This window comes from Eupeodes corollae, chromosome 3, assembly GCF_945859685.1.
Source record: "Eupeodes corollae chromosome 3, idEupCoro1.1, whole genome shotgun sequence".
Classification (NCBI taxonomy): domain Eukaryota; kingdom Metazoa; phylum Arthropoda; class Insecta; order Diptera; family Syrphidae; genus Eupeodes; species Eupeodes corollae.
This window is the reverse complement of record NC_079149.1, coordinates 137,132,463-137,149,743: the sequence shown is the minus strand read 5'-3', so window position 1 is coordinate 137,149,743 and position 17,281 is coordinate 137,132,463. Positions and strand designations below refer to the sequence as shown.

General features: G+C 33.8%; 2 protein-coding genes and 1 pseudogene across 2 annotated transcripts in view; all 3 read right to left on the bottom strand.

Annotated features, from left to right (window-relative positions):
• Nucleotides 1-1,403: 1,403 nt before the first annotated feature.
• On the bottom strand, nucleotides 1,404-2,257 carry LOC129952922 (40S ribosomal protein S4-like; annotated as a pseudogene).
• A 288-nt stretch (nucleotides 2,258-2,545) lies between these two features.
• The window catches only part of LOC129952916 (frizzled-4), a 29,826-nt gene continuing 15,090 nt past the window's right edge, over nucleotides 2,546-17,281 (bottom strand). Inside the window, exons 2-3 of the mRNA XM_056065890.1 lie at nucleotides 14,451-14,704; nucleotides 2,546-3,650 (exon numbers count right to left, since the gene is read on the bottom strand). Of these exons, the coding sequence (XP_055921865.1) occupies nucleotides 2,965-3,650; nucleotides 14,451-14,704 (940 nt within the window). The 3' untranslated portion in view covers nucleotides 2,546-2,964. The remainder of the gene's footprint in view (nucleotides 3,651-14,450; nucleotides 14,705-17,281) is intronic.
• On the bottom strand, nucleotides 6,480-7,933 carry LOC129952920 (uncharacterized). The gene is made up of 5 exons (XM_056065895.1): nucleotides 7,676-7,933; nucleotides 7,502-7,611; nucleotides 7,214-7,439; nucleotides 6,929-7,144; nucleotides 6,480-6,868 (listed from the first exon to the last, which is right to left on the bottom strand). Exons 1-5 carry the CDS (start codon nucleotides 7,727-7,729, stop codon nucleotides 6,611-6,613), a joined length of 864 nt encoding a protein of 287 aa, XP_055921870.1. The 5' UTR covers nucleotides 7,730-7,933; the 3' UTR covers nucleotides 6,480-6,610.

Below are 17,281 nucleotides of genomic sequence, written 5' to 3'. Positions count from 1 at the left end.
TTCATATTTGATTTTTGTTTGTGAATTGAAAAGCTGAAAAATCATGTAAAATAAAAATGTCGATAAATACCGCAATTGAAGAAGATATGGTTTTCTTACAGGAGTTTGAGTTATTTGGGATTCTGCAAAATATGTCACCAAGAAAAAGAAAAATATACAAAACACTGTTTAATTCATTTGAATTAAGCGACAAGAATTTTTAGGAATGATATTGTTTATATAAAGAAACAGACACATTTGTTTAATATTATTATTATATTATACATCTTATTTGAGAAATGACAGCATAAACAGTATTTTTTTGCTTTGACCTGTCATTTGAAGTATAATTGTAGTAGACTACAACCGTAAACTTGTGGTTTACTAAACACATCAGGAAAACTGACTATGAATAAGAGCTGTGTTTAGTTAATCAACAAGCCTTAAACTATAGATCAAGAAATCACGACTTTAGTAATTCTTTATGAATACGGCTTATGATATTTTCATACTTTTTTTTAGTAGATTCAGACTGTGATGCAAGTGAATTTCCAAGAATATGCCTTAATTGAAAGGATTTTTTTTCAAAGCTGATTTTCTTTGTCCTGAAGTCTCTTATGTCTAAAGTTATATGTTACAAGGACTCCATGGTTTTTCAGTAAAATGTCAGTAACTTAACGTATATAAATGTCATTTAACTGAAAGATTTGACAGATGAGTCAATAATGAGCTCGAAAAAATCAGATATCTTAAAATTCAGTACCCAGTTGCTGTATTAAATCTTAGACTGATAGGGTATCCGATAACCTTTTGTTAGTGTTGTTCGTGAAAAAGAACAGCTGATTTAAAAAAGCTGGGGAGTTAAAAAAATAATCCTAATTTATTCAAAACTTTCAGTACATGTTGGTATTTGACAGAACAGGATTTGAAGAAACCAGTTGAAAACTTTGCTTTCCAATACTTTCGGACCTCGCAATATAAACGTTTGTATGCTTTTTGCTTTTTGTAGTACCCGTGGCATGATGGTTAGTGCGTTGGACTGCCATGCAAGGGGTCTTGGGTTGAATTCCTGCCTGTGCCACCTTAATTAAACAAAAAAAAAAAATTCGCGGGTACTGCCTCTTGCGAGGAATTGACAAATCCTTCAAGAGTAATTCTTGTCATGAAAAAGTGCTTTCTCAAATTAGCCGTTCGGAGTCGGCCTAAAATTGTACAACAGTACTCGCACACAGGAATGGTTGAGAGTTGTAAGTCACTAGGCCCTGGTTAACAACGGACTGTTGCGCCACCCAATTTATTTATTTTTTATGCTTTTTGCTATCTCCATTTAGTTATCCAACTTGTCGATAAGGTATTTCAAAATTCAAGAGTCGCTATCCAATAGAAGATTAAACGCAGCAGATGTCTAACTTTCTGATTGCAGGTTTTTCTTCTTATATTTTCATCATGTAAAATACAAATTTTTCATCATTTCTTAAATAAATAAAAGTTCTTTAATGAGTCTTAGCGGCCAATCGCTTGTCATGCTCCTCAGAAATGCTCAATTTAACACCCTTGCCCTTTGGCAGAGAAATGTATGGCTTGTTGCCCTTGCCGATGATGAAAACGTTTGTTAGTCTGGTGGCAAACACATGACCTCGTGTGTCCTTAACGTGGACAATATCGAAAGAACCTGGATGTCTTTCACGGTTGACGACTGTGCTGACACTTCCCAAATTTCTATCTCCAGTAATCATGCACAAGTTTCCTGAGTCGAATTTAATGTAGTCATTTACTTTGCCGTTGGAGATGTCCACTTGAACAGTGTAGTTGGCCTTGATCAATGGATCAGGGTAGCGAATGGTCCTGCCGTCGTGTGTAACCAAGAAGGGAATTCCCTTGGAATCGAGCTGGGTCTTGCGAACCTTGCACAGCTTGTACTTAGCTTCCTCGGCGGAGATGCGGTGGATGGTGAAACGTCCCTTGACATCATAGACCAAACGGAAGTATTCACCAGTCTTCTCAATGGTGATGACATCCATGAATCCAGCTGGGAAAGTGGGGTCAGTGCGTACCTTGCCGTCAACCTTGATCAAACGCTGCATAACAATCTTGTTGACTTCAGAGCCAGTAAGAGCGTTCTTTAGACGATTTCTCAAGAAGATCATCAAGTGCAAGGACTCCCTCAATTTGTGTATGCCAGTTGATGGACGAGGAGCAAAAACTCCTCCCAATTTGTCCAACATCCATGCCTTTGGTGCTGCTAAACGCTTCAAATGTTTTTTGGTCCTCGCGCCATCTTGCAAGAGAATTAAAAAAGTTGAAAACAAGACCGAAAAACATTTACATTAAATGTCAAAATGTGTGTCATTCAATTTCTAAAGTAAAGTAAACCTTTTCTACACTTAATTTTGTACTTCAAGTACATATTGCAAAACTTACCAAATATTTGTTATATCAATAAATAACAACAAATTGAACAATGAACATAGAGGCATTCCATATTCAAATAACGGTATTTGTCACCTTATTCATTTTTGTTTTTTGAAAAATTATAAAACAATCAATTAATCCAAAAGCTTTATAAAAAATCAGTTCTCTTTATTTATTTTCAGTTTTTTTTTTTTTTTTATTTCTTCTAACATTAATGTAATGTCAAAAATTGTTACGAGATAATCTAATGTATGCTTAACGGTGTCATTTGAAAATTTAAACTTCTAATGGCACAAAGGGTTTACAAAGCTAAATAAAATTATATCTTATTTTAATTTATAATTTATTTCATGTTGATTTAAATTAAATACTTGTTTTTTTCTTAATTCTTAAAATAAAAATAGTTTATGTTATAATTATGTAAGTAGAAAATAATTTAAAAAATCTAATAGTTAGTGCCACCTTATAGGAAGCCATCGGCCTTAAAGGATTCCTCGCATCAAGGAAAGTTATCACATAAAAATACAGACAAATTCTGCACACGCTGGAGAGTCATCTTTATTCGTCACAGCTCTACAAGATTGTTTCATTGCCATAGTGTCCGAATGCTTGTGGAGGCATTTTATAGCCAACACGAGATGATCCATGTCGAGGCATATGAGTCGTGGGATATTTTCGAGCCGATGAGTACCTCGAAATCTTGTCCATGGAAATTGCTGTACTCGCCGATGATTGCCTCACAGTTTGATAGGATGCTGTACTATAGGCAGTGGTGGGGGGATACTTTGTTGGAGTGTGTTTGCATTTTGGGGTCATTTGGTTTTTATACATATTTGCTATTCTCGGTCCCAGAACCCATGCTGATGAAACGACTCCAATCATCAGTTCCATAAAGGCTCTGGTCATGAAGGGCCACATCGGAGCTTTGACTGCTGCAACTGGGACATATGTCGGTGCTGGAAGATTGAGCCATACATCACTGTTGGCAAATTCGTAGAAGACAGCGATCAAAAGCAAAGCACAGGGAATACAGTAGATGAATAGGAACGTTCCAACGCCTTTCATGTGGACAGCTTTTTGATACTTAGTGTTGATCGGTGGTGGAGGTTGTCCATAGACCGTAGCTAAAGGACCATTTCGACGGTGTACCAAATATCCGGCAAACAAATTAACCGAACCGAAAATCCAATAACAAAATAAAGGCGTTGCCACTAGTACCCTCAAACCTCTATCCGATTGATTGCCCACAAAGCATGCACCTGAAATGATATTAAAATGAGTAAAATTAAAATTAGTTAGAAAACGAAACTCGATACTTTATTGTGAAAACAAAGAAGAACACAATTTGATCAACTTTCATTGAAGAGTTGCCAATGCATTGCAAAAGTAGAAAAAGTGAAAAGGATAAATACTTCGGTTTTAAAAAAATGTCTGTTTCTATCTATAAGTCTGTTTCAATTTTACTTATTAGAAAATTCCCAGATATTTAGTCATTAACCGTCTTTAGTCAACAAAAGTAACAACAGTACATCTGAACACGTCTAAAACAGTTTGTGATAAAAAAGTACAAAACAAACAAACCTTAACCTGCGGAACAGACCTATTTGTTTGAAATGTCAGAAACTTTTAGCTACATGACATTTATAAAGTGGCAACACTCCGATATTTTAAAAACCATCAACGTTTATAGAAAACTTTAGTTCTTCAGTGCTCTCAAATTCCCAACACGGGCGGAATAGGTTAAAAGGAAAGCAAGAGTTGAGCTTAAATTAAATAAAATTTTCACATAACAAGCTTTAATATTGTTTAAAAGTATAGGGTTTTCCAATGAGAGATTTAATTTTCATATTAAAAATCCAGTTTTTAAAAAATAATTGTCCACCTCTTCGAAAAATAGCACTGTCAGGAAACTTTTCTTGCAAAATTGCGATTATTTCGTTAGTTTCTTCGCACTCTGCAATAGGCATGTTTTGAATTTAAACAATCTGAATGGCTGCGTTCAATCTAAGACGATAGGGTATCCGGATACCTTTTTGTTAGTGTTTTACGTGTAAAATAACAGCTGATCAAAAACAGCTGAAATGTCAAAAAAGGAATCCAAAGGTATCCAAGAATTGTTGGGCTATGTATCTATCTGACAGAACAGCTGATTTAACACATGATTAACTTGAAGATACAAAATGTTACTTGAAGTTGTATAAGGTTGTCTCTTATTTATTAAATTGTTTCGCACCTATCAAATCATCATCGTCCGACGAATCAGTTGAATTATCCATTAACAGTCTTATTTATAAACGCTGTATAGAGCCTACATAAAGTTATGTAATCTCTATAATGCCTCTAAACGCAAAAATGCTATTTATAAAACTTATGCAACGTTGCATAGACCCATAATAAGCTAAACGCGTTTTGAGGTTGAATAGAGCCTACATAAGGAAATTATCAAAAACACTCTAATGAAGATATACATCCTTCGTACGTATCACCCTCCAAAACCCATTTGTTTACATTATTGTATTTGTAATTTTGACATAATGTCCATGAATAAATGTGAAATTCAAATAACTGATAAACTAAATTTCCAGCACCGGACCTCATTATTTGTGTCTTAGTGTGCGTGAAAACACGCACACTAAGAATTACTTTATGAGGTCCGTTTCTGGTTTAGTTTGTAGGCAAACCAATATAGCTACCGAGGATTTATATCTTTACTAGAGTGTTTTTGGAAATTATTGTTGTTATTATTTCGTAAATGTCATTTTGATTTCTCTCCATTATTTAAATTTAAAAGAAAACAATAATGCCTTTCCTATTTAGCTCGTTTATTAATGATTTTAATAATTTAAATCGCGTTTTACCAACTCCGAGAATGCGGAAAGTTTATAAAAAAAGGTTCAACCCAATGAGCTTAAGAAGCGAAGAATTTAAAAAAAAATATAGATTTTCAAAAAAAAACATCAACAAAATAATTGGAATTATCCGTTCGGACCTCAGCAGCGATAATAGAGGAGGCCACATCCCCATAGATATCCAAGTAATGGCTGCAATAAGATATTGGGGACGGAACGAGGTAAGTTTGTACTAAATGTTCACACCAATTCGAAATCCGTACCTTTTATGATTTGTTTATAGATTCAAGACGATGGAGCAGACATCCACGGATTTAGCCAACCTACGCTTTGCCAAATTTGCAAGCGAGTGGCAAGAGCATTAGCTACCAAAAGACCTTTGTTCATTAAAATGCCAACTTCTTTTTCGGACCAGATAAGAACTATGAACAAGTTCTCTCAAATACGGGAGTTTCCAAAGGTGGTTGGGGCCATTGACTGTACCCACATAAGGATCCCAAAAGTAGGTGGCCCATCAGGGCAGTACTATATTAACAGAAAAGGGTACTACTCGCTGAATACGCAAGTAGTGTGCGACGCATCCCTTAAAATTAATGACATTGTTTGCCGCTGGAGAGGCAGCACTCATGACTCACGAATTTTTAGGGAAAGCAGAATCAAACAACGATTTGATGATGGGGAGTTCAATGGTCGTCTGCTTGGGGATGGTGGGTACCCTTGTACTAATATCCTCTTTACCCCCGTTTTGAATCCTCGAACGGATCCTGAAATAAGATACAATATAGCTCATATCGCTACTCGTAACACGGTGGAAAGATGCTTTGGCGTCTGGAAGCAAAGATTCCGCATTTTGTTATCAGGTATGAGGTGCTCCTTAGAAAATGCCAAAACAACTATTATAGCCTTAGCAGTTCTTCATAACTTGGCAATTGATTTGCAGGATGTTCTTCCACCCACAGGTATAAAATTAAACAAAATTAAAAACCTTAATAATATTTTTTGTTTAAATAGATGATGATGTGAACGATGACAATCAAGCAGATTCAACTGAAAATCAAGAAAGATCGCAACAGGAAGGAAGCAACCAAAATCTCACACGGCGTGTATTTATTGAACAATACTTTTCCACCCGCAATCAATAAAAAATTCATTTTCTTATGTCTTTTAAATATATTTTTATTGGGAAACATGGAAGAAACTTAAAACTATTGAAAACATTAACGTTACTTACAAAACTAAAGAAAAACATGAAAAAAAAGAAACTTAAAACTATTGAAAACATTAACGTTACTTACAAAACTAAAGAAAAACATGAAACAAAAAGAACACTTATAAAAAACAAAAACAAATTCACGAATACAAAAATATCACTACAGAGAAAAGTGCTCTTCCAATTTTCTCATTTTGAGCTGGTGCATTTCTTCTTTGTGTCTCCTTTCCATCTCAAGCATCTTCTCCCTTTCCGCATGTTCCATATTTAAAGTTTTTAATTTTATCTCCCGCTCCATTATAATGCCTTTCATTTTTTCTTGGTGCTCAAGCTCCATAAACTCTTTTTCGGCTCTCCGATTTGCCATAGCGAACTGAAACAATTCTTTTTTAAGGAGTTCGCCATCTTTGCAATTAATCTGATAAAGAAAAAAAATAATATTATTCAATGACAAAGAGGAATGCATGTAATGTGCTACCTTTCGTTTAAATGATGCTGACTTCTTTTTACAAAAAGCATCCAAAGGTGGAGGTGAAGGTGGTGGCGGTTTTGGTGATGGTATTGGTGGTGATGGGGCATGTACTTTTGGTGAAGAAGTTGATGGCATATATTTCCTTGGGGATTCATCCTCCACAAAAAAAACATCTTCATACTCATCGTCTACAACCACTGAAGTAACGTTTTCTTTTATCATCTACTCCGAAAGAAAAAAATGATTTGTTATAATTATATAAAGCATAAGCACGTATCGTGTGTTACAAACCTCAGTATCGCAATCGAACTCATTTGTATCCACCTCAAATTCATGGGGGATAAGTGCCATCAATTTGATGTTCTCAGGCTCAGGTGACTTGGGAGGTGGTCCACCACCTGTTGCCCTCAGGTTTCTTTGGAAGGCCGACATCTCTGCTTTGGCCTTCATTTTGGTTCCTCGCCATTGAGCCTGAATTTGAGATGTTTCCCTCATTGTTGCGCTTAAACTGTTGAAACTGAAAATCATTGCAAACAAATTAGTAAAAAACAAAGATTATCTATGTATATTTGTACATACCTATCGGTTATTTCACGCCAGGCATCTCGTTTCATGCGGGATGTGTTGGTGTCAACATTTTTGTTTTCGATTATTTGAATTTTGTCCTCTATTAGCTGTCGAAGGAGTATCTAAAAGAAATGTAAGAAGTTTTATCGATTTCATTCAAAGGTTCTTAACGCTGATATTACTTACTTTATCGGACGAATCCCAATTCGGGGTACGAGACCTTTTTGTTTTCGATTCCATTTTCAACAAAAGCACAACACAAATTTCTATATTTTGTTTGTTATGACAAACAGCTGATTTGATAGACAGATAAATGGAATAGATTGCTCCATTTTGGTACTTTTTTTGACATAAGCATTGTATAACTAAAATGTATAGCAGAACTGTTTATAAATAGGAATTTACGCAACGTTACATAGAGCCTACATAAATCCTTATGCACTGTATAACTATTCATCTGTTTAGCGAATTCTATTAAATAAGACTGTAAATGTTTTATTTTACAACAATTTTGACTGCAAAGCTTAAATGTTTCGCTGCTTTTTATGAACAGCTGAAAGTTGTTTTTATTTTTTGACAGCTATCTCAATACAGCTATCAAAACTCCTTCACCAAGGTATCTAAAAATCCACCTATCCAAGATACCCTATCCAGCATGAGATTGAACGCAGCCAACGTGGGGTGGAAATATGAACCATTCTGTTTTTAGTAATGTCAAATACAAAAATATGACAGCTTCAAAAGTGACAGCTAACAACTAAATAAGAAACCCAATACTTAAGAGTGAAATATTAAATTACAGACTTTTACTTTGACTAAAGTTTTTTTGTAAGTCCATACTTTTTTTTATGAAATTAAGTTTTCAAATTAAGAGCCATTTGACACTCAAAAGAGCCTTTTTTTTAATTTCATTGACTCCGCTCCTGACTCTCACATTAACCCCAGTGTGAAACGAAAATGAATTCATTCGAATAATGAAGCCAAAACTTCTTTCTTCGCTGCTCATGGAAACTATCAAATTTCACATCAACCACACTGCTGCGCAATGTAAAAACAAAGGATTCCTTTTTTTCAAGAGCTTTCCAGCGAAAATAAGAGGATTGAGTTAAACCATCCAGCCAGACACGAAACATCATCAACCGTCCGACGACAACGATGACGCTCACGACGACGGAACCATTTGAACCTGCCATCAAACTCGTGTAAAGGGGTTTCCATTCCACCTGTGAAGCCATTCAAAATCGGATTATAATAAGAAGGTGTATGGCGCATTCTAGATCTAGACTAAATGTTCCTGTACCATGACCGTCTGATTAAGGTTCATACATTTTTATACATGACGGAGTTCAATGAATGAAATAGCTATGCATATGAACTTTATAACTGCGTTGACGCCACGATCATTGTAAATAAATCCACATGTCCAGACATTAAATTCTTAAAACGAAATATTTTCAAGAAAATATACTAATAAGTAATAATTTATTTTTCAAAATGCACATGCAAGCAAACCATATGCAATTTATTAGCCGTGAAACCGAAAAATGAACATTAACAAACTCACAGTGCGGCCTTGAAAAAATCATCTAATTTTCACCGTAAAGGCAAGGAATGGTGTGACGAGCGATGACGACGGTGACGGTGACGGGTGGAGAGCGGTGATATTTGTATTTCCAGTGAATTTGGTGCGGTTGCTCTAAATACAAATGTGAGCTCTTCAATAAATAGTTTGACAAGTTTCCAAACACTTTATGAGTTTTATATTATCTTAAAATAATTTCATATGAATTTTTGATCTTGATGTTTAAATTTATTAGACGAGCTAATTAGAAAAATTTTATATACAATGGAAGTATCAATAAAGCAAAATAATCATAACATTTTAAAAGTTTTTATTTGAGCAACAAATCTCTGGGATGTTTATATTAGAGGATGTGATATATTCGGGTTGTCGTATGATTTTTATAACTTAGTAAAGATTAAAGAAAACACATAACTTGATCCGGATCTTGGATTTACATGCATTACAACAACAACACAAGATCCTGCTTTGTGTTTGGATCTCAATTTGATATCCAAAATTTAATTCTTTTTTTCACAACAAGGAGCGCTCTATCATTGTGATTTCACATGTAAATGTTGGTATCATTGCAAACAAATTAAATAAAACCTGTATTGCCATATAAACATTTTAATTTGACTGAAATAAAATATTTTTTTAAATAAAAAGCGAGAAGCTTTATATTTATTTATTTGGTATATAATCCATGAAATAATTAGATATTTTAACAAAACTAATTAATTGGTGAAATTCAAATAATTAAGTCCAAAAAATGTATATTTAACATAATTTATGGGTAATATTTTGCCCAAAAAAAGGAACAAAAAAAACCATTGAGCAAAATGTCAAAAAACATAAATAAAATCGAGAAAGCTGCAGCAGAAAAAAATGTTGAAAATACTTTTACATGGGAATTTTTTGAAATCATTCTTTAAATTGAAAATGGTTGTAAGAAACACTTAGGTGACATAAATTAGAACTCAGAACCGTCTGAACCATCTCAATGGAGAGAGTAGTTTTGAAATGACACCTGGAACCCCACCGTTAATGCAAATAAATTAAAAATCATGATCATTAGAAATGGTACAGACAGATTCGCAAGAAATTAAAGTGGAAATGGGAACTTAAAGGAGGTTAAGGAGTATAAGTATCTTGGAGTTATTATAACACCAAAGCTTTCATTCAACCAACATCTAAAACTAAGAGAATCGAAAAAAGCTATAAATTGCAATTGGAAAGAGTCCTCAGCAAATAATATGTAGCCCCAAACACCAAATATAAGCTCTTTGCAGCGGTGATGAGATCGATAATGTGCTCCGCTGCTAAGGTATGGTATTTCTTCAACATATAAGTAGAAAAGCTTTTGAAATACTTTATCAACAAAATATTTTGGCTTCCAGAAAACACCCCTAACTACATGCTACATCTGGAGACTGGACTTTCTCCGCTGTACATCTTTACACTAAAAATGCATGGCTCTGCCAAGTCATCGTTTACCCACAATCATTACACGGCATCTTCTTAACCGAAAGTCGCAGTTTTTTAAAGAGTGGATGCTCCTAGAGCAGTCACATAATATTGAATTGCTAGAAAGTGGGACCGATACTTGGAAGTGTAGCTTCGATACAGTGCTCGCAAGGATTGAAGAAGACAATGTCTGTAAGTTCACCGAGATGGCAGAACGAAGCAATACGCGAAGTATGTACAAGGGTCTGCAGCATAACCTCTACGCCAGCGACTATTTTGATGACCGCTACACGGCGGAGACAATCTTTGCTGCCTTTAAAACGAGAGGAGAGTTACTACATCTGAACTACCGACCATATTGTGCAAATGAAAACACAGAGTGTACCCTATGCAACTACAGGGTTAGAGAAGAGGTACCGCACTTCCTAGTCTTTACTTTAGATGAAGCCAAAGAAATTCTGAATGGACAGGAGTGGAACGTGTTGAGCAGTTACGTTAAAACAGCGCTAAAATACCGATACCAAATCCTGAACGCACCTGATATCAACCCTACAAAGCGAATCTTATGAATCTTGATACAAAATTGTTTAGTCAATTAACTTAATACAACTTGAAAATATTAACACTTCTATTTATATTGCACTTGTTTAGATTATACTATTTCTTCTGGCTGACGGCAAAAACCAATGCTATAACTGTGAAATTAAGACAAAAACAATGAGCAATTAATTTGATGAATAAAATCACATTTTTTTAACTTACTACTACAATATAAATGTGGATCTTCTTAAACATGGTTTTAAAATTCATCTACTACAAATCTTCTTAGTTAAATAGTTTCATTAAATCAAACACAACTAATTTTGTGAAACGCAATCATTTAACTACCATGCTTTTTTCGATTTAATCATTATCATAATAGGTCCGTTTGCATACTTTCTGCACTAAAATTCGTAAAAAGAGATAATTTAAATAGTGGGGGTAAAATTCTCTCACAAAAAGCAAACAACAAATTTTTCCAACAATTTGACTTTCAAAAAAAATATAAATTTTGAAACATCATCGTTTCATATCGTGTTTAAAAATTATTTATTTCTTGAAAATGAATAAATTAAGACAACATGAAGTTCAAGCAACATCATGCTGGTCCATTGTTATTTTATGAAAAAAATTTGAAAATTGCAATCTTGTTGCAGTTCTTTTTGAAAAGAATTTTTAAATTTATGAATGACAGCAAAAGCGCGCAATTTATTTAATTTATTTGAAGTTCTATCAAATTTGACAGTTTCCACCTCTTTTTATTCTCTCGTGAGCGTTCTCTTTTACGAAAAAGTATTAAATTTTTAAGTACGCGAACATGATTTTGTTAATTTCGTAAAATTAGATTGTTTTAGGAAGGTACCAAACGGACCTAATAGTGCGTCGAAATGGATCTTTGAAAACAGTTCATGAATTGTTCTAAGACAACTTCGCTATATCTCGGATTTATGACAGATGAAACCGTGTTTTTCTTTTTTAGTATAGAGCAGAATCTTTTAACTGTCAAACAAATGAATTATATTTCTTTTTTACCTCTGAACGTTCCTAGCTTCAAATTTGTGTTTCTGTTTTCGTATGAACGTATTCTGAGCTTGTTCAGAACGCGTTTTATAAGCTAAGAATGCAATAACTGAGCAGAATGAGTTGAAAGCTGAACACAAGCGTTTGACAGGTGAAATTAAAAACGAAATCTCTTGTTTGATTGTAATTATCTAATTTTCCATTTTTCAGTTTTAAGTTAATTTTTTGTTAGTGTAGAAGAAGATGGCAAGCAAATTGACGAATGTCAAATGGTGGCATCTAAGTTTTAGGTGCGTTTCAAAAAATAATTCAAAGGATTTTCAGAGCATGTTCGATATGCTTGGACTTTATTCAGAACTCTTTTCTGAGCTAACAAAGTAATAACCTAAAAAAAATAAAATTGTTCAACAAAATGAGATTCGAGATTTTTTACGAAGAATGGCTTTCAAAAAAGTATGTTCCCAGGTTTTGAAAAATGTTTAAAATAAAGAAACATTTTTGAGCTAAATCTCAAACGATTTAGTTGAATCTTATATAGTAAGTTAATTAGTTTTAAGTCTTAAAATAATAAAAATGTCTTCTTCAACTTTTACAAATTTGATGAATTCATTTGACTGCTAACTTTTTGACAATTAAAATCAATAAATCCGTTCCCTAGATAAAGGTTTGTTTGCTTCATTTTTTGTTCACGAACTATCTCTGTTTAGAGTAAAGACGAGTTCATATGCTTCGTTTTTTGAGAAATTATAATATTTAACTTGTTAGCAAACCGAACATTTTTGAAATATGTAGCTAGTAAATAAATGGAAATATACAAATATTACAATTTGGCGATATTACTTTTTATATTTTCCTTCAAATAATTTCTTTTTGTTTTAATTAACAATAATTTTCAACTGAATCTGAATAAATGTACATTATATTAATTTCAAAATTCCTTCTATTGTTTTCCCATGCTTGAAAACATTTAACTAATGGAGGCATTATTTTTGCTTATATGTACATGTGTTCTATTTAATTAATATATAAAAAAACATTTGTTTTAGACATTTTATTGACAAGGTATATCAATCATTTCGAATTGATTCAGCTGTCGGTCTCGCTGTGATATAGAAACGAATTATTCTATAGATATAGATTTATGTTCGTAAAAGATCGTTTACCATAGTTAAGACTTAATATTTGGAAGATCTATATTTCAGTATCATTTCATCTCGATAACAGTGTATATTTACCCAAAAATTGTATCCAAAATTTGTATTGCATTAAAAATGAATATTAAAATATTTTTAGTTTTGATTGCATGTGTCGTGAGTGTATTTGCAAGTGGTGCGTACTGAAAAATATCCCAAAAATATTCCTTCTCAAAAATTAACAATAACATTTGATTTATTTTCTGATGTAGATTGCACTTCTGAACCCGATCCAGGTCCTTGCAGGGCTTTGTTTATTAACTTTGCTTATGTTGGAAAAGAATGCACAGAATTTTTGTATGGTGGATGTAATGGCAATGGCAATAACTATGCAACTAAAAAGGAATGCGAAGACGCTTGTATGAAGAAAGAAAAAACAGGATGGCGAAAATGGTTTTGGTTTTGGTAAAAAATTCGAAACTGAAGAAAAAATGATTAAAAATTGATGTGTATTTTTATGGTTTTATATATTTTGGAAGATTTTCCATGAATTGAGCTAAAATAAACACACCTACTATATGTATGTATAGACAGGTGAATAAAAACCCACATAGTTTTTTGTTTCTTATTTCAGAAATAGAATACACAGTCAGACATTTTTAGCGAAAACAAAATGAGTAAACAATTGTCATATAGTATGTATATGAAATGTAGACAGACACTTTTAATTATACGGTATATTTTGTATAAAAACAAAGATCAACATTTTGATCAGCATCAGCTTTTGACGTCTGAAAAACCCAAGTATGATGAACTCATACATAAAACGCAATGTTCAAAATAAACAACAACGACAAATGAGTAAAAATGTGATGAAAAATATCCATTAGCATTTGTTCAATTCGTTTTTTGAGACATCTAAAAGTATTATTGAACCAAAGTAACAAATTTCAATTTATAATACTAGTTTTTCCCGGGCGCCAGTTAAAAACAAAATTTGGTTAAAAACTCATGTATGCAAACAAATATGTTATATATCTCATAATTAATTAACCAAGACTAGAATAGCAAGAAGAATTAATAAACAAAATAACCAATTATTAGTTTCTTCCTGGGCGCCACTTAAAAAAACTAATTTGGTTAAAAACTCATAAAAGTTGATTTATGACTACTAATTGAAGTAACCAAGATTAAAAATTGCAAAATCAGCAAAAAGAATTAATAATTATGTTTAACTTACCTAAAAGTTCATCAGCATCAACAAGTCGGGTAACGAGAACTGCAACCGTTTGTAAAGCTGGCAATCCCCAAGCAGCTACCTGTGCAATATTACTGTAAGTGTCCTGGTTTCTTCTGAGTGTTTTCGTTGTGGGCTTCGGTATAGTTCGCTGACAATTGATCCCACCAATTAGACCCGACACATTAGCTGGCTCACAAAACTCATTCCTTGTTTGACGCACACCCCGATGCCATTCTAGGCACAGAATGGACCACCTACGTTAAAAAACAAAAACAGAACGTTTACTCTATTACTTCAAGAAAATAATAATAAAACAAAAAATAACAACGACAAGAATAACAACAAATGTAAAATAAACTGAATCTCTACTAACAAGATTGAAGAAAAACTCTTAAGTATAATGCCACCCAACCGCATCCAGAACATAGCACAATTCTCCAGTCTCAACTTTTCAACCGACAAATTTGTCTGTTGTACAACGCGACGGACCGACCGAAAGAGCACCCTACTTGTGCGATACTTGAGCACCACAGTGCAATGCGTCTCCGATAGCGACGACATGCAGCGACAGCTAACGTGTTATTGGGTAAATATTTAATGCTGAAGGAAATAATCTCAGTGGTAGCATTGGGGTTCCGGTCATAAGTAAACAAAAATGCTTTCAGAAAAGGTAATACAAATAAGCGAGTGCATTTACCTTCGCACTAAAATACAGAACGTTGTGTCTTATTATAAAACACTTGAACGGTCTAAAGGAAAACATTTGTATTTTCCTAAGCAGAACATTTATAGTAGAAGGAACATGTCATAAGTTCTGGAAGAGCTCAACTACACTGGTGTAACTTAAGCCTATAAGATTTTGATGCAAAATTTTAAGTTAGATGAATTTGCTAATTTTAAAAGATTTAAGCATATATTGGTCCATAAACACTTAACTGAAGTGAAAAATATTAAGGGGCTACTTCAATTTTTAGGCATTCTATAGAACTCTAGTAGGCTTTTCACAAAAAGTCGAAAACCCGGTTTTCGCGAAACTATCGGTTTTCGCAAAAACCTATACTTAGAAAACTCAACTTTTGCCATATATTTTTGCTAAAGCACAAGTTTTCATAAACCACAAGTTTTATACATATAAAACCTCTCAAAAACTAGTAGGAATTCAAAGTTGAACTAAACAAACAAACCTTTTAAAACATTCAGCGCTCAAATTAATGTAAGTAACACAGCTGATGGCTGATGTCAAAAAAAATATTTCATTTTGAAATAAATTTGATCGTGGTAAGTAATATTATTTATACAATTTCTTTACAAAATAAGAATTATTTCTCTTTGTTTTCTTATTTACAGAATATGGAAGAGAAAAAAAAAATAAAAAAAGGAAACATTGGGGGAGCTGCGTGGCAACTGAAAAAATTGCGGGAAAATTTGCCAACTTCGAGAATAAAAGCCCCGGTGACTATTTGTGGCACTGGCGGTTCTTTTATGATCCTCCAGAGTTTCAAACGCTCTTTGTTAAGCGAAGAACCGGAATTCACTATAGCTACTTTCGTGACGAACCCAAGGACGAGGAAGACTTGCTCATAGTTCGTAATGACGTTTGTAAGGGATAAGTTTTTGAACTCGTCGCCACAAATATGCTCGACGCTTTCGCTTACTACCTTGAGAAAGACTTTCCGTTAACTCCGATCAATCACAAGGGTTCGGGAGATATGAGAAAGGCGATAAGTTCAATTGTGGAGGAGAATAAGCATAAAAGAAAATTTCTGGTGGAGGCTATGTCGCAGCGGGCTAGGAAAATTTGCGCCGAAAACATTCCACAATGTGGGAATCGTTGTGCCAGTGAATAAAACCACAACAGTGGGCTATCGCAACTTGATGAAAAGCCTGCCAACTTCACGAAGATCCTCAGTGGATTGGACATTCCAGGCAAGTCCTCAAAGGAAGAAGCCAAAGAGATAGTCATTGAGAAATTGCAGCCCATCATAACAGCTCCAGTGATCGATTTAGATGAGTGTTATTTTGGTACGAATCTGGAACTAGGAATTGACCTTTTCTGCTCCGACTTTTCTCAACCCCGCCTATAAGTTGCTCGGACGATTACAATATATGGCGATTCTGAAGTCAGATTTGACAGCAGAAGCAAAAGTCAAAAGCTCAAGCTTTTGGATTGAATTTGTTGTGAAAGAAGAAAAAAAATTTTTAATTACAATTTTGTGTTTGTTGTTGATTCTATGATATATTTTCTAGACAATTAGCTTCTCGTAGTGAATTGTTCGGACCGTTTGAAGTGAACAAAGAGGATAGCAGCAGCCAAGCGAGCTTCTAGTTTTTGTTGGTTCATGTCGTGAGCCCATTCCACCCAACCCGACGAGAAGAACAAAACTTTTTACTCACAAATTTTTTCATCAATACAAAATTTGACAGCCGGTGTTAAATTTAAATGCCAAATGAAAACGTGTAAATGTTCGTTGTGAACGATTTTCGGGTTTTCGAAAACATTTTTCCGAAACCCCGGTTTTGGGTTTGGTGTGAAAAGGCCATAAGCTTTTGACATTTCAAATGAATGGATCTATTACTCCGATTTAGGTTTGTTTGATTTATTTTTTTTTCATCGAATTGTCATTTTTAAGGCGAAAAACGATCAAATGTGTTGACATTTTGGAATATTTATTAAATTGATAAAAATGTTGGACATTCAATTTTAAAATAGTACTTAATTTTAAACAAATTTTAGTAAGTTTGGGTTAGGTCCTAAAAAAGGTAGTTTTCGTTTGTTTGACTAATTCCTTGAAATAAGAAATTTAAATATTGATGTTAATAGGAAGAATCTA